We start from the raw sequence: 17,896 nt of genomic DNA on the forward strand, positions 1-17,896 counted from the left end.
AAGTCTAAAGGATTCGAATTCCTTTCAACTGACTTATAAGGATGTTTAACATACTTACATTCCACACATATTTGACATTTTGATTTTTCGCATTCAAACTTGGGCAGTACTTCCAAGTTAATCATTTTCCGCAAGGTTTTATAATTGACATGACCCAAACGCACATGCCATAAATCATTTGACTCAAGTAAGTAAGAAGAAGCTGGAATATTATTATTATTTTCAACAACCATTACATTGAGATTGAAAAGGCCCTCGGTGAGGTAACCTTTTCCCACAAATATTCCATTCTTACTAATTACAACCTTGTTGGATACAAAAACGCACTTAAAACCGTGCTTAACAAGAAGTCCAGTAGAGACTAAATTCTTTCTCATTTCGGGAACATGAAGGACATTGTTCAAAGTCATGACCTTGCCAGAAGTCATTTTTAGAAATACCTTCCCATATCCTTCAACTTTTGCTGTTGAAGCATTTCCCATATAAACTGTCTCTCCGGGTTCAGCAAGAGCATAGGTAGCAAAAGCCTCTCTAACTCCACAAACATGGCGAGTGGCTCCTGAATCAAACCACCACAGTTTAGGATTTCCCACCAAGTTACATTCAGAGAGCATGGCACACAAGTTATCAACATCATCATGGTTTACTACCATGTTTGCTTGACCCCTTTTCTTGTCTTTCTTCGGAGCACGACACTCCGTAGATTTGTGTCCGGATTTCCCACAGTTGTAGCAGTTTCCACTGAACCGCTTCTTGCTTGGGTTGTATTTCGGACCAGAAGCCTTCTTCCTCTTTTTTGTTAGCTTCAACAATATTTGCTCCCATTATTGTTGAATTTCCACGGCCTCTCCTTTCAGCAGCTTTATTGTCCTCTTCGATTCTCAACCGAACAATGAGATCTTCAAGGGACATTTCCTTTCGTTTGTGTTTCAAATAATTTTTGAAGTCCTTCCACAACGGAGGCAACTTCTCAATCATTGCTGCTACTTGGAATGCTTCGTTGATTACAAGACCTTCAGCAAGTAGATCATGAATAATCACTTGCAATTCCTGGACTTGAGTAATAACAGACTTGCTATCTATCATTTTGTAGTCCAGAAATTTTGCGGCAACGAATTTCTTCATCCCGGCATCTTCAGTCTTATATTTCTTTTCAAGCGCATTCCACAATTCTTTGGATGTCTCCATGCTACTGTATACATTATACAGATTATCATCCAGTCCGCTAAGAATATAATTCTTGCATAAAAAATCAGAATGCTTCCACGCTTCAATCACGAGAAAGCGTTCATTATCTGGAGTTTTATCCGGCAGATCAGGAACATCTTCCTTGATGAACTTCTGTAAACATAACGTAGTTAAGTAGAAGAACATCTTCTGCTGCCAGCGTTTGAAATCAATCCCGGAAAATTTTCCGGGTTTTTCTGCCGGTGCCAACGCCGGTGTTCGGCTTGTCGTTGCGTTGGCAGTCGCCATCGGAACAGCTTGGTTTTCGTTTTCAGTCATCATCTTTTCTGTAAAAGAATGACACAAACAAACGTTTAATACACGTTTTCAAACTGGAGTAAAAATCACGTAGATTTTAATATCCAACAAAACGCCACGAAGGCTTTACTCTCCAAAACGGGAGTACACAAAACCACAAAGGTTTTAGTTTGCAGAATAATAAGAATAACACAAGTACAGAAATAAATATTAAATTCCTTAAGATTGTTATTCCCGGTCAATATTCCTGTATTTGTAAATATTAATTCTGCAAAATATAAGTTAACGTAATGAAACAATAATAATGAATTCGAGCCCACTGAATTCACAGTGTTTCCTTAAGGAATTTACTCCCCTCCTAGTACCCAAGGTAATGGATTATTTCCTCCCAGGATAGAACGAATTACACACTGGTGTAGCGGTACTTCAAACCCCAGTGTTTCGGCGAACACAAAGTTCGGTAGCAAATCACACTTACAGTTGCTTTGTTTGAAGTTAAAAAACAATGCAGAACGAAGGAGTATATACTCAAAAAAACGTATGGAAGTTCTGAGAGGAAGGAGTGCAATGTATAGCCAGTATGTTGAGTTCTTGTTTTTTTTTTTCCTTCAACATTGCTGCTCATTTATATAGCAACCAAGAAGGAGTGCAAGACCAAAACGTCCACCCTTCATGGTGGAGCAAGCATTAAGTGTTTGTGGAGCAAGCACTTCATGGTGTGTGGAGCAAGCACTTCATGGTGGGAAGACCATTATCCGGCTGCCAATTATCAATACACGGATTGGAAAATATCCGTTACAAATACGGATAATCTTACGTTAATATTTACTATTAACAAATAAATTTGGTCCAAAAAATTAATCAATCAATCGATCATTTGACCGAAGCCGAAGCCGAAGCCGAAGCCGAAGCCGAGCGAGCGACGACGACGGCGCGAGGCTTGCTTTCTTCTTAACTCTTTAAGAGCTACAAGAAGAGCAATCATATATATACCCACCAAAAATGTCTTCCACTTCCAATATGGGACAATGTCTTATTGTTAAGAGGGGGAAACTTAAAATTTTACTCAAAATTTCATTTTCCCTCCATTTCCCATTCACCCTCATTTTAAGAATATTACATCTTAAAATAAAACCTCAACACAGAGCGTCAAGCATAGGCATTATATATCTCAAAAGTCCACATAACTGTATAATGATTTTTATGTATATTCGATGGAAATTAATTGAATATCACAAAAAGAAAAATAAAACAACCAAAAGATGCAAACTTCAGTGCTACAGCAAACTTAAAATCAGGAAGAAATCAAGAATACTGGATACACAGATAGTTAAAATACTCGCCAAATATTTAGTCGAACAAACAAATCTCAAACCTGAAAAGAGGAGATATATCTTTGGCAAGTAAGAAGAACCAAGAATTCCGATACAGAAATAAATAAAAGGCCAACGAAACATGAGAGATAAACAAATCACTTAGCTCTGAGAAAGAAGCTGAGTGAGAAACGAAAGAAGAAAAAATAATCGAAGATGAAAAGAAGAGTTTTACCGCTGGTCAGTGGGAGGAAGAAGAGTAAAAGAAAATACGTAATGAAATGATGAGATTGATGTTAGAAAGGCAAAAGAGGAAGGCAATAAAGCCCTAATTAAGAGGAGGAATTATGTAGAAGCAACGTTACAATTAAAACATGACGGTTCTAAAAGATTAGAAACTGTTTTTTATTATTTAAAATAGGATGAAAAATAAGGTTAAAAGTCAAAAATTGGAGAAAAAAACAAAATGTATATTCTGATTGATGTGATGTGCCATCAACTTGTTAGGCCCCTCTTTTATATATTTATATTTATATAGATTTGTAGGTCTAAATAAGAAATTTTAATCTAAATTTCAAGACGTTTATGTCCTGCAATTCACTAAAATGTTTTGGCACTGCAGATGTAGAAAAGGTTGACAGATGCGTCCACCGCAGCAAGAAGATTACATGCAACCTCCAACACTAAAAGGATGTGGCAAAAAATGTCTTCTTTATCTTTCCTCTATTTCGTTTCTCTTTCTTATTTCTTCTTTTGGCTTGCATTTGAAGACACAAATTCAATCAAATATGTACTGCTCACTGTGGGACTTGGGAGAGAATAAATACCAATGATAACCACCTTTGTACTCTAGTTATCAAACAATTACAAGAATGAGAACATTACCAGAATGTAAATTTATGTCTAGAATCATTCTAATCTTCTTTTAATTTTTATCTTTGTCTGCACCGTGTTCGTTATTTGTTTAACCAAATTTCATGAAATGGGTAATTTTGATTTGAATCATTAAGTCGAATTTGTTGAATATCAGAATTACTGGCTTTAAAATCATACCAAGCAAAACTGTAAGTAGCTGTGTGCTTCCCATCTTCACCTAAAAATGTTAATTCAATCTATCTTTTCCCTTCCCCTTAGTGGAAGCTTTCTTGTAATTTCAACTTGCATTGAGATAACTTTTAAGCCACATATGAAGGTACTCCCTCACACACAAGAGGAACTATTCCTAATATGTATGTAAGGTAGGTACAAAAGTGAAATGATATAGTGCTGGTAGGATAACATTCTCTCTGCAATATCAGGAGAGGGAAACAAGTATATTCTAACCAGGAGCATTTAAACCTATTTTATAAACTAAAGACCGGTTACAACAATAAAACCTATCAAAGATCAGAATTCATAGTTTTATAATGCAAACTAATACTCTCGATTTTTTTGAACTTCAGTTGTAAAGCTTCCAGTACAAAGTTACAATAAATTGTAAATCGCTTTCATCACCAACAGTAATCAACGCACAGGTGCCAAATCAAGTTAACACGGCACAGAGGGACCATTCAATAAGGAGAAGAGAAATGTATGCAAGAAAGAAAGCACCAAGTCTATTTAGATCACTAATCTGCATCCATCTCTTCAAGGGCAGCTTTAGCTGCAGTCTTCGCTTCCTCTAAAATATCATCAGGAACCTACAAACAAGGCCAGTCAGTTACGAACCTAGACATTTTGTATCAAACGATGCCCCATTATACTGGTGCACCATAATTAAATACACAACGAAGGTACAGGTGTGGTGGTTTGGGTGGGGGTGGGGTGGGGGGGGGGGGGGATGGGATATATTAAGGTAATCAATCAAATGGAGCAAGGATCATGTGGATTCTTGACTGTTGTGAAACTACTAACCTAAGACGCCAGTCACTATAAAATTGATGAAGCAAACATTAAGGAATACTGATGTAGCAATACTTGTGAGCATAAGCTGATATATGGATTCAGATATAGACTACTTTACCATAAGGACCCCGCACATATCATACTTCACCAAAATGCTTGGCAAAATTAAATGTAAGCATCAGAATAGTTTCTCTATATTGAAACTGGATAGAGAAAAGTGTAAGTACATTGGTTAGATTCAGCTTAAACTTTGAGACATCATATTTTATTTTTTGTTTTAAAGTTGGCCGACAAGCGAAACAACAAAATGAGCAGGTAAGAAGAAAAATTAAACATAAGATAGAAGTATCTATTAAACACGAGCTCTAAAAGAATCCCGAGTTACCTTCTGATGTTGGCGGTTGGACTCGTCACATATCCAACTCATTTCAAGTTCAAATGCCTTGTCCTTTGCCTCATCATGTACTCCATAAATTCTGCTTGCAAACAAAACATATTGTCAAAACAGTGAAGGAAAAAGTATATAGCAGTATAGCACCAAACACTTAAAAATTTCAATGAGATGCACTGAAGAGTTAAATTCTAGTAGTCAATCGAATCGGCGGAAAACCCTTTAAAATTGTTGAAAATTTCCGAGAATAACTCTCATATGGATCACAGTACTCTAGAGATCAAATTTTGTACAACTAGCATGCCAATTGAAAGAAACATGCTAAAGTCATAAATTGATTTCTTAATTCTTTGAAAAAATTTACATTTCAAAAAAAACAAAATCTTTGAAAAATTTATAACCACTTTGGTCGAAGAACTATTGAAGTCTTCCGGATTACGAGAAGGAATGCTAATACTATTTTAGGCAGAACTAAGATTAACCTGCATAAAGCAAATTCACAAATCACAACACATTCTGTACTATCATTTGCAGGTAGTTCTCAATGTCAAAAACAAGAATATATGCTGACAATCAGATCTTGCTGATACATACAATTATGTCATGAATTTTAAAGTTCGAAGAAACTATCAGCTCGTCAACAAAGGTTACATGTGCCTGCAAAGCTCAGAGAGGATTAGTCACCTCTTCCTTCACTGCATAGTTGCAACAGACCTTTGGAGCTTTTTCTATTCAATTTTTGGACTAAGTTCGGCCATGCCATAGTCAATCAAAGAAGCTTATGAATGCTGGTGTCTTTGGAGAGTTGATAAGGCCATCAAAAGGGTCTGGAAAATGATCCTAGCAGCTACTTTTAGGTGTATTTGGACAGAGAAGAATTGCAGATACTGAAAATTATTTGGACTTTGTTATCTCCCTGATCTTAGGAAGTTCACTCATGTATCGGAGCTAACTACTACATATTTTTTGTAGTTATTACATCTTCTTGTTGCCTTATGAAAGAAACCTTCTAACTTCATAAAAAGACATTTAAAAAAAAAAAAAAGGAAGAATTACTTACATTTTGGCCACCTCAATCACCCCTTGTCGACAGGTCATCTCCGATAACTTCAATTTTTCAATTTCTCTGAATATATCACATTAATATTATGTCATATCAGCATAAGGAAAATTTAGCCCAAAGCAAGCCAAACGAATAACATATTAAAATGCTAGTAAATAAGGAAACACGTAATTGAATAAACCCACCCTATCAGTTCCTGATAACTCTAAAAATTTTAATAGTAATTCACAGACCTAACAAAACCTGATAACTCTAAAAAAGTTATAGCAACAGTTCACCCTTTCAGGGTGTTCCGGTATGTCCTTTTCAATATATTGATAGTGTTCAAGCTAAGCACACCTGGATTAATCCACCTATCAGTCTGTCCAGTCCACAAGCACAGGTTGCCAAAGAAATCATGCTCACCAAGGCTATAATAGATGGATTTACACCAAGAATTGCACTTGGTGTAGTTGGGACTCAAACCTAAGATCTCTGGGTTGTTACTCGTCATCCCCTTAGGACTGACCATGCATGTCTTTTATGCATGCAAATACTGCTAATCTTTTTTTTTTTTGGGATAAGGTAGACGAACACTTCTAATCTTGTTTTTTCTTTAAAGAGGAGAGGAAGTATGTGTTGTTTACTTAAGCGACCAGGTGAAAAACTTATGGTGCCATGCCAATATGTTTGGAGGGCAAATCACTTTCTCAAACTTCCATGCCGCAGAGAAGAATAATATGACAACCAACTTGTCCTTGCTGTAGCAATTGACAATTCAATGCACCCAATTTCTTTGTAAAAATCAAATTCCATTGCGATCGAGTTCTAGATAGCTAACTTGTGGTATAACTCACCTTTTACCAAAATACTCCCAAACAATTTAACCCAAAATTGTCTTACTGATAAAATTGAATAGTTTGGAATTTGGATATGAGCTGTCATTGACAATAATATGCTGATTTCTAATTTTACTTTGAAAACCACGGACCTGTAAAGACCCAACAACCACAATGTCCAGGATTTATGTTCCTAGACTTTAGCTGGCTAGTAAGTTAAATAAAGGGCAAAGGGAACAGCTTCCTAAAAAATTGCACTGTAGGAAAAATATCTCTGTGCTCTAGTGTTTTGTGTTTAAATCTAGGATTATCATTCTACATATCCTCCTACTTTACAAACCAAAAAAAATTAATTTTTGAGTTATTAGTAATTTAAACTTGAGTTAGTGGACAGTCAATGCAGATTTCATCTGTCATGACAAGACATAAATGACCATTTGAATCTGGAATTTAGGATATTGAGAAGAGAACTACACTTACGTTTTAGCAGCTTGTCTGCCCTTTCCAATAGCAGCACCAAAGTACCTCTACAACAAATGCCAAAATATATTCACATTCTCAAAAAATCAAATGTTATAGGACCAGATCACACCAAAGAGTATGGGAATTTAAGAGCAGAGCCCAGTGGAAAAACATCACTTGCAATTGAAAGAAGGATTCAACTCACGTATGAGACACCAGAAGGCTCAACCAGGTATAGTTGAGGTCCATCTCTATCATAACCTCCAAGAATCACCCCACATCCGAAAGGCCTGTAGCAAGTTGTACACCAAAAATTTCACATATAAAGCAATTTTTTCTTTTATTTGTTTCTTTGCTAAGTTTCACACATATAGAAAGCAATTAAACAGAAAAATCTCCAATATACAAACCGCTGTACATAATCCAACAAACCTGAGCCACCAATACAGTGTGCATAAATGCACATAACTAGCAACGCGTTCCGCAAGTTCTTTCACCGGAATTGGCTCACCATATGCACTGCAAATTGCAAAAACCAGCCAACAAGCCGTCAGTAGAAAAAAAATTACTTCTCCAGCACTATGCAGGATCTTAAGTAGCGATCACATTATGCCTATGCCTTCAAGACCGTTCACTAGGAATCAAGCCAAGGACCATCAAATTATTGGGATGTATTTGATAAAGTTGGAAGATTTGAACGATCTTTTTTGGAAAAGCCTAATAGAGTCTACAATTTCATCCAAATGGTATTCTAAGTTGGCGGCCCAAGTTCATGTGAAGAAGCCCAATTACAAGTGGAGAGCCCAAACAGCTAAGGGTCTTTTTAGTCATTATGTAAACCTTCGTATAAATAGAAAATATTAGGTCATCTTTTATTTTCTTAAACTATATTGAATATTGCTATGTATTTTGTGAGCTTGAAGGTAGACTTGTGGTTGCCTTTGAACTAGCCCTAGAATTTGCAAGAGATTTGTCTTCCTCTTGAGGATTCTATTAGTGTAGGTGCTTTTGTTGATTATACCAGGGGTGATTAGAATTTAATTCTAGTTATTGCTAATATCTCATCAATATTTGTGTCTTGCTTCCCTTTGTTTATTGCTTTTTCAAGTCCCACTTCTTGTTCTTGCATTTTGGTTGTTATCAAGTTGAGACTTAAAAAACCTTTAATTAATAAAACAAATAGCAGAGCTTAATATAAAAGCCAAGAGCATATTCATGATGGCTATCGAGTTAGTCTTTGCTATTGTAACTCTATGATTTGCTTAGGAAAAGGTAGTTAACACTTAACAATAGAATCTGCTCAAGCAGATGTAAGTTTTTTCAAGAAAATGAGAATAGAAGGTAGTCAAGTGGCGCCCCTTTTTCTTTCTGCAATCATGGCAACAGAAGATACCGAATACCATCTTTCTGTAAGGACGGTGGTGTAGACACCAGTTTTATGAGCACCTCCACTAATCCACCGGACAATCTAACCAGACACCAACACAGGTTCGGGTTAAATCTGCTCACTAAGGCTGAGCAAATGGGCTCATGCTGAGTGCTGTAACTGGGGTCCGGGATTTGAAGATCTCCAGACGTTACTCCTAGCTCCTATGCCTCAACCACTCAGCCATCACCTTGGGAACGGATATAGTGAATACCATCCATTTATCTCACAAGTAAAAGGAAGACACTTCCAAAATAGAAAAAGCACCACCAGAGTTAAAATTTCTCTATTATTTTCTTTGTCTCAAGTAGCTGGCTGTAAGATACTACTTCTGCAATACTATCTGCTATCACTAGGCCGAAAAACCATGATTCAATGCACAGGCGCTTCATTAGGTTTTTATTCTATTTGACGCTTACTGGACGTTATGTACCTAACACTATTAAGATACCATAGGCACATCAAATATTTTCATGTGTAATTTCATTAAATGCTGCTAGCGACTCAAAATCATAATTGATAATTCCGGTACACATATTTATTTTATTTTTGATAAGTCAAAGGAGATAACTCCTTTCATATATTTTAGTTATGAGCGGGAAATAAACTAAAATTTCTTTATATTTTTTCATAGCTGTCATTGCATGATTTCACAATGTATAAGTACTCCCATGAATACTGTATTGCAGGAGAACCAGAAGGCCCAACAAAAGTCAAGCACAGAGATGTAAATACATATGTTTATATTGTACTCAGACATGGTGACTAGAAGCAAACCTTTCGAAGTTGGTTGCTTCAGACTTAGCCCGGGCAACAATTTGCCTCCCATCTGCAGCCAAACCTGCAACAGCCTGCATATAAAGAATAAAGCAGTATAAAGAAAGTGAATCACCATTCAAGAATAGAGGGGAAGTGGCAAGGAAGGTAGACGTAAGTATCCAAAGAAAACATTTGCAGCTAGATAAAATTGACAGATAGCAAACAGAAGCAGAGAAATCAACTAGAAGCTCATGGTATTCTTTACAGTATATGTTACAAACTCGAAACATCAAACCATTTCTCTGAGATGAGCTCGAAATATCAAACCATTTCTTTGTCAAATCATTATCATACCTAAATTTGTATGTTCTAGTGATATATCCAGTAGGTTACAGAAATATTTTACATTTCCCATCGATCAGTATCACAATGACAATTTTTTTTTTGGATAAGGACAATGAATTGAAAACTGGCAATTCGAACTTAACCAAGAAAACAGAAATTTTTGGAATTACAACTCGGAAAATCCCCAAAACAAACCATCACAAACAGAATGCAACAGATTCCCCAACTAAATTTTATTTCCGTGAAAATTCTATCATGACTAACTTTTCTCTAAACCATCCTCCCACAATAAACATAACAGTTACAGAAGAAATGTACCACATACAATACATGTCTTTGAGGAAAAGCTAGGGAGACTCTTCTGCTGAAGCTACCATTAGCTCAAGAAATACAGGTTTCCATACAGCCTATTCGTTACAAAATCAAACTCATCATTTGCAGCACGAACACATTGGAATGTTTAGGAAAAATAAGCCTGTGAACAATATCCCCCCCCCCCCCAAAGTAATGTTGGTTCTAGAGAGATGGGAAGAAACCACCTAGTATCAATTTGCCTCAAATGGGATTTAAACCTTATTTTTGTCAATGATTTATGTACCTCAACCCAGAAAGGGTTTTAGGAATTATAAAAGACTCACCATAAGGAAGAGGGATAAAGATAGGCCTAAAGGTATCACTCCAACCCAGTGTTGTAAATAGCGAGCGCTACGTCGCTAATAGCGTGTGGCGACGCAACGCGGGGCAGTAGCGCTATTTTGGGCTGTTGCGGTGCGATTCTGAAAAAGCGTACGCCTCTGCCTGTGTAGCGAGAGGCGCTGCGAGGCTCTGATCGATGGGAAATGTAAAATTGGACCAGAGGCTCAGCAATCAAGGTATAATTTATGGGACCCCTTTCTTCAAAAGTGCGACGAGGGCGTGGTGCATAAGTGGGTCAGTTTTGGTGGGTAGTGATTTGGACAAGAGCATATGGTCATTATGGGTTCGGGTTGTTGTGGGCTCGAGGAGGGTTGTATTGAGGTTGGGGGTGTTAATATGGCTGGGTGTTATAGACAGGAGCGTAAGCAGGTGGTGGTGAATGGTTGTTTGGGGAATATGAAATGTTTTCGTGATGTGGTTAGGGTTGATAGTAAGAGACGATTGCTGAAATTTGCTTCTTCGACAGTCGACACTTGGATTCGACCATTGCTGTCATCTTCTTTTTTCTTTTTCTTTTTCTTCTTCTTTCTTCTTTCTTCAGTTCAGCGATCTCCTTCTTCTCCTTTCTTCTTCTTCTTCTTCGACTTCGACAGTCAACACTTCGATTTTTCTTTTTCTTTTTCTTCTTCTTCTTTCTTCAGTTCAGCGATCAACTCCTTCTTTTTTCTTTCTTTCTTCCTTCTTCTTCTTCTTCTTCTTCTTGTCTTATTTTTGGTGCTCTGTTTTTCGAGCAGAGGCAGAGCAGAGCAGGGGCTCTTTCTTTCTTTCTTCCCTTCCTCTTTCTTCTTCTCTTATTTTTTTTTGGGTTTGTTTTTTGACAGCAGAGGCATTTGCAGTAGTCTCTTTTTAGGCTCTGTTTTTTTTTTGCTATGTTTTTTCAATTATAAACTTATAGTCTTATAGAATAGAATTAATTGCATACTGACGTGATAATTTTTTTTCTATAAAACAGTATTGAAATGGCGTCATCCGATAGTAATAAACGAAATGATATAGCTTGGAATTATGCTATAAAAGGCTCATCAAGATCCGCAATTAAATGTGTATTTTGTGAAAAAACATATCATGGTGGAATAACTCGTCACAAGCAACATTTGATAGGTGAATTTAAAAATGTAGTACAATGTCCTCTTTGTCCGCCCGAGGTTAGGGAGGAAGTAAAAGCATTTGTTGATAAGAAAAATGTGACAAAAACTCAAATGAATTTTGAAGCATCGGTGAATCTAATTGATGAAGATGATGAAATGGATGAAGATGATCAAATGGGACCTCCCCTCCAAAAAACTCAAAAGATATCTTCTAATAGTTCTAGTGGGTCATCCACGGCACGTACTGTGACAAAAGGTCCTCTCAATCTTTATTTCTCGGCAAAACAACAAGAAAAGGGAAAAGATGATTCTAGTTCAGGTTTAGAAGCCAAGAAAATTTTGAGGGATCGCGCCGTAAGTGCCTTTGCAGCATGGATGTACGATGCAGGGCTTCCTTTCAACTGTGTTAACTACAAAACTTTTGATAAATTCATTGAGGCCGTAGGACAATATGGCCCAGGAATGAAGCCTCCTAGCTATCATGAAGTTAGAGTAACTCATCTTAAAAAAGAGGTGAAGAAGATAGACAAAATTATTGAGGAGCATAAAGTGGAATGGAACAAGTTTGGATGTTCCATTATGATGGATAAATGGACAGCGCGGAATGGGAAAATGATCATAAATGTGCTGGTGAACTCTCCAAAAGGGAGTGTTTTTCTTGAATCTTACGATGCTAGCAACTCTTCTACGGATGGAAGCAAAATGTACATCTTGTTTAGAAAGACTATTGATAAAATTGGAAAGGAAAATGTTGTACAGGTTGTTACCGATAATGCTAGTGAGAATGTTAGTGCGGGTAAGATGATGGAAGTTATGTATCCACACATTTATTGGACTCCATGTGCTGCCCATTGTATCAACTTGATGTTTGGTGACATATTGAAGTAAAACCCATATGCTTCAGGTAACTTTAATATAGTTATCTTTAAAGCTTTAACTTTATTTATAGTTTTATACTTATGTCCTATTAAGTATTAACTATAAAATTGTTATTGTTACTTTTATAGTTTTCACTAAGGCCGTCAAGATATATTCTTACATCAGTCAGAGGCCGTTGTTGTTGAATTTGATGAGGAAATTCACAAATGAAAGAAATTTGGTGAGACCGGCCAAGACTAGATTTGCAACGGCTTTCTTAACTTTGCATAGTTTTTACTTGCAAAAGAAAAACTTGAGAAAGCTAGTTCTTTCAAATGAATGGAAAGATAATAGATATGCAAAGGAAGCTGCGGGGAAAAAAGTTGCCAAAGTTCTTATTTCTCCATCATTCTGGAATGACGTTGTTCGGGCTCTTAAAGTTGGTGGTCCTTTGATTAGGGTGCTTCGTATGGTGGATGGGGAGAGAAAACCACCAATGGGCTATCTTTATGAAGCTATGGATAGAGCCAAAGAGACTATTGAAGCGTCATTTGAGGGAGATGTTAGGAAATATGAGAAAGTTTTTGAGATTATTGATAGCAGGTGGTCGAATCAACTCCATCGACCTTTGCATGCAGCAGGCCATCTTCTGAACCCAGGATTATTTTACAAGAACACTAGAGATGACACTTTGGATTCAGAGGTTTGGGTTGGATACCATCAATGTCTTGAGAAGTTGGTCCCTGATTCAGCGATGGTAGATCAAATAGGGGAGGAGTTTGGTAGGTACTCACAAGCAGATGGCCTTTTTGGTTTACAGGCGGCCATTAGAGCCAGAGATATAAGGTCGCCAGGTAACTAACTTTAATATGGATATCCTTATAGCTTTAATTTAATTTATTTGATTTATACTTATTAACTTTAAAAATATTTTTCTATAGTTGAATGGTGGATGCAATTTGGACATCAAACTCCAAACTTGCAAAAGTTTGCCATCAAAATACTAAGCCTAACTTGTAGTGCATCCGGATGCGAGAGAAATTGGAGCGTATTTTGAGCATGTAAGAAACAGACTTATTATATTAAAATATTCTATATTGTATTATTATTAGTATCTATTAATTAATCTAAACAATTTATGCGCAGATTCACTCCAAGAAAAGGAATAGGCTTGAGTTATCGCGTCTCAATGATCTAGTGTATATTAAATACAATAGAACATTGAGGCGACGTTATGAAGCTCGCGATACCATTGATCCAATTTTGTTGGATAACATTGACGAGGCAAATGAATGGTTAACTGGAGCCCCACAAAATCATGAAGAAGAACAAGTATATGTAGGAGATGATCTTGATTGGGGTACTGTTTCTATGGCGGCTGGTGTTGAGGAGAATATCTATGGTCTTAGAGGGAGTTCTTCAAGTTCAAATTACAAGGGAAAAGGAGTAGCAAGTTCAAGCCGGTCCCTAAATGATGAAGACTCCGAGGATGAAGAAGATGATAGCCAATATAATGCTAACATTCATGAAGTTCTAGAATTTGAAAATCTTGAAGAAGAATAGATGTTGCGTGTTTTACACTTTAGACTTTAGTTTATGAATCTACTATGACTATCTGTTGAGTTTAACTTTTGAATTGATATATTTATTAATATATATAATATTTTATGTTTTTGTATAAATTGTCGCTTCACATCAAAAAGGCGAGCGCTTCGCTGCACGCCTCACGCCTCAGTGAATCGGACCCTCGTCGCTATTTGCCGCCGCACGCTATCCAAAACACTGCTCCAACCCCCCAAAAATAATCAAAGCATCACTAGAACTCAAAGTATCTAGATGCTAATCAGAAGCACCTTAAACAAACACGATGACAGACAGTACAGAACATTGATAGCAGAAGCCATAGAAATTCTCCTGCCTATAATCAAGCTCAATTATGCCAAATCTCTGTCATTCTTGTTTTGTATATGAGAGATGATAAAGAACCTCTAGGAACGATATCAAACTTCCATAACCTCAAGGTTAAAAGATCCAGCTTTTATACAAAGATCACACTAGTCTACTACTCCATCCAAATGTAAACAACAGCTACCGCTGACAACCATAGTAATGACAAAAACTTAGCTAAGAATCACAATTTTGATAATGTCTTTCGATAGTGAAGCACTTCTAGACTAGGGGTGAAGATATTGACTTTCCATAAAAGCTGAAGCAATTTTACTTCGTGTTGTGCTTTCAAATAGTGGTAAGAGTTAAGACCGCAGAAGAAAAAGAAAACAAACAGAACCATTTTAAAGTTTCTCCATTTATTTACTTCTCAACTCCCCCTAACTCCAAAGTTCTCTAATTCACCAAAGTTTATTTTGACTTTATTTTCAATTCTGGACTGCTTCAGTTACGTTACAGCACCAAAATTTCTTATGCTGAAGCTTCATTGCACACACTTTCACTATACACACCATTTAATATTTAATTTTATATCCTCAGTTACTTTAAAGCTCCAAACTTTCTTATGCTGAGGCCGGCCCACTAACAGAAAGATCACTAAACTTGATAATAAAAAAGCTTTCTCAAACCCTGATTCCTAGAAAGACACATATGTAAAGAGCTCATCTTTTTAGCTAAAAATATTTGAGATAACTAAATCAGAACAACTATTGTCAACCAAAATATAATGTTCCTCCAATTTAAATATTTGACATCAATGCTTAACATACCATGCCGGAATGGCGATGAACGGAGTGAATTCTCCGATTTGATCCAGGCAACATCATCTTGGATGCTATTAGCTTCTCCACTCCCTATAATACAATTCATATAAGAAAAACCCTAACTTTAATACAGAGAACAAAACAGGTAACTTGGAATGGATAACAAAAGGTATTTTTAAGGAGCAAACCAAGATGATTCCATCCTTGCATTTGATGCCGACGACAGTGCCGCTGTTATCGACTGCTTTGCCGGCGTATTCGATCTGAAATACTCTGCCGTCCGGCGAGAATGTCGTCACCGATAGGTCATATCCCGTTCCTATGCTGGCCATTTTTCACTTCTTTTCTTCTCTAACTAGAGCTTCTACTGATTCAGTTGAGTTCAATTAGGAGTAGTGTAGTGACCCAAATAAATAAAGGAGTTTTCTTTGGTCTCAAGACAGAGTAGAGTGGAAAAGAAAGAAGAGAATTTAGTTTCACAAATAGCACTAGGGGATGTTTGGGCCAATTTCTACCCACCTCAATTTTTATTTTATTTTATTACATAAAAATCACTCAATTATTTTTACAAGACAAGATGCATAAAGACTCCATTTAATTTGTACTGAAAAATTATTTATACATCTAAATTTTACGGGTGTCCTAACATCCCACTATTATTGAAATAATTATATTTATTGACTCCCTTTTAAGCCCCGGCCAGCCGCGCATCTTAGACAACGTTTATGAGCGCGTCTTTGATCTCTTTCAATCTTTAAAAACATCCAAAAGAAAAAATTAAATTTTTAACTTTAATATAACCCTCAACCAACGATAATATTCATTCTTCCCCAATTTTTTACCAAACCCAAGTGAAGAACCCAAATTTCTTCTTCATCTAAATTCTGCCGAAATTGCATCAAATTGCCCTTTGAAATTTTGATCTTTGAAAGTAAAGGTTAATCTTTCTCCTCCTTAAGAACCCTAATTTTTTTATTTTATTATTGTTATGTCTTTCTCCTAAAATCCAATTTCTCTCGGTTAAACATTATAATGTGACTGATGTTTTTAGTTTTTTTCGTCGGCAAATTATCTCACTTTGGGATCGTCTGTTTGTGTTGTAGTTGTTGCAATGCCTTCAAAAGGCTTGAATTTGACAAGGCTTTGCACGGAAGAGGAAGAAAACGAGTCAAGTGGAGAAATTCGATGCAACCATGGGTATGTGCTGCCTTTGTTAACAGCTTGGACTCCTTAGAACCCAGGAAGAAGATATTGGGTTTGTCCATACTATGGGGTAAATAATAGTGAAAATTCTTTCAATAATTGAGTTGTGAAAAATTATCATTGATTAATTTTCTTTTGTTATTCATCTTGGGGTACACGATCTTGTGATTTTTGGGTATGGAAGGATTCCTAAATTGATCCTAGGTCAAAATTTGTTATTCCAAAATTGCTTGACAAAATGGGTGAACTTGAGACTATATTAGAAGGCTTTGAAAATCTTGCCAAGCTGAGGGCAGCTTTAAGGGTTGAAAACACCATAGAAGGGGAGAAGATGAAGAAGATTGAGGCTCAATTGGTAAAATTGCAAGCTGATATGAAGAAGATGAAAGACAAGAAAAAGAAGTGGAAGAGCAAATTGGCTAGGTCCAAGGCTAGGGAAAATATACTTTGGTTCATTATCTTGGGATATGTATTATACTTGTTGCTTGTAGGTTTCCAGGATTTGAAAGAAGATGCAGTAAGGCGTCCATTTTGAATCTAATTTATTCATCTCAATATGTATATAGTTGTTACTTGTAGGTGTCATTTTGAATGTTTGAAGTATTGTAGATGTGTTCTTGTTGTTTCTTTGTATGCCCAAAACTTGGCAATCAATCAAGTGTATATCTTCATACAACTATTTTTAATGTTTAATCACAACAATAGACAAGTGCATAAACAGTGCATATGTTAAGAAACAGTTGCATCTGTGATTATGTTATGAAACACACCACACAAGAGACTTAATACGGCAGCTGCATAAACAATATAAAAACACATACTTTGTCTCATTGACCTAAAAGAAACAGACCTAATAAACAGTCACAGCTGCATAAATAGTGCATAAACACTTTTTAATCTCATTGTAGCAGCAGCAAAACAGACATCATAAGATAACAAAATGAGAAATGCAGTCTATATCTGCCTACAAATCCTTATCATAATTAAAAAAAATACAATTTATAGCTGCCTAAAAATCCTTATCATAATGAAGTCTATTGCAGTACAGTCAGCCACAAAATAGTCTCTTGATCAATTAGGTGGTTTTGTAGTGGTGCTTTTCTAGCTCAACTTAGCAGCCATAGACCTTGTTTGAATGATTTTATTGCCTCTCAATTGTTGAAGTTGCCTTAATGTCATAGCTTCTTTGCCTTTCTATTTAACTCCTCTTGTTGGTTGATAGCCTAGATCTCCAGTTACTTCTACTGAAGACCTCACATTCTTAAATTTTGTAGAGAACATTCCAAGCTGCCAAAATCCAACAGAAAATCAGAGAATGAGTTCATCTAAATATGAGAGGTAGTCTCAAAGCTTACATTTTGAATTTTGAAGCCACTTTGAGTGTGTAAAACTCC

The 17,896-nt window shown here is 36.4% G+C and overlaps 1 protein-coding gene and 1 non-coding gene across 2 annotated transcripts; one reads left to right on the plus strand and one right to left on the minus strand.

The window, feature by feature from the left end:
- Nucleotides 1-4,112: 4,112 nt before the first annotated feature.
- On the minus strand, nucleotides 4,113-15,777 carry LOC107832196 (proteasome subunit alpha type-3). Its single transcript, XM_075248323.1, has 9 exons — nucleotides 15,488-15,777; nucleotides 15,306-15,389; nucleotides 9,620-9,693; nucleotides 7,849-7,935; nucleotides 7,622-7,706; nucleotides 7,435-7,481; nucleotides 6,134-6,199; nucleotides 5,068-5,158; nucleotides 4,113-4,477 (listed from the first exon to the last, which is right to left on the minus strand). Exons 1-9 carry the CDS (start codon nucleotides 15,629-15,631, stop codon nucleotides 4,406-4,408), a joined length of 750 nt encoding a protein of 249 aa, XP_075104424.1. The 5' UTR covers nucleotides 15,632-15,777; the 3' UTR covers nucleotides 4,113-4,405.
- On the plus strand, nucleotides 12,800-14,263 carry LOC107764725 (uncharacterized). Its single transcript, XR_012706861.1, has 3 exons — nucleotides 12,800-13,445; nucleotides 13,530-13,645; nucleotides 13,735-14,263. It is a non-coding gene; the product is annotated as an uncharacterized LOC107764725 (transcript).
- Nucleotides 15,778-17,896: the final 2,119 nt, after the last annotated feature.

The sequence above is a fragment of the Nicotiana tabacum genome, chromosome 24 (genome assembly GCF_000715075.1).
Source record: "Nicotiana tabacum cultivar K326 chromosome 24, ASM71507v2, whole genome shotgun sequence".
Classification (NCBI taxonomy): domain Eukaryota; kingdom Viridiplantae; phylum Streptophyta; class Magnoliopsida; order Solanales; family Solanaceae; genus Nicotiana; species Nicotiana tabacum.

Coding starts and splice junctions, on each gene's coding strand:
- LOC107832196 (XM_075248323.1), bottom strand. CDS start 15,631: ATGGCCAGCATAGGAACGGGATATGACCTATCGGTGACGACATTCTCG. Junction 15,390..15,487: donor GCAAGGATGGAATCATCTTG/GTTTGCTCCTTA, acceptor ATTGTATTATAG/GGAGTGGAGAAGCTAATAGC. Junction 7,482..7,621: donor AGCCTTCTGGTGTCTCATAC/GTGAGTTGAATC, acceptor CATTTGTTGTAG/AGGTACTTTGGTGCTGCTAT.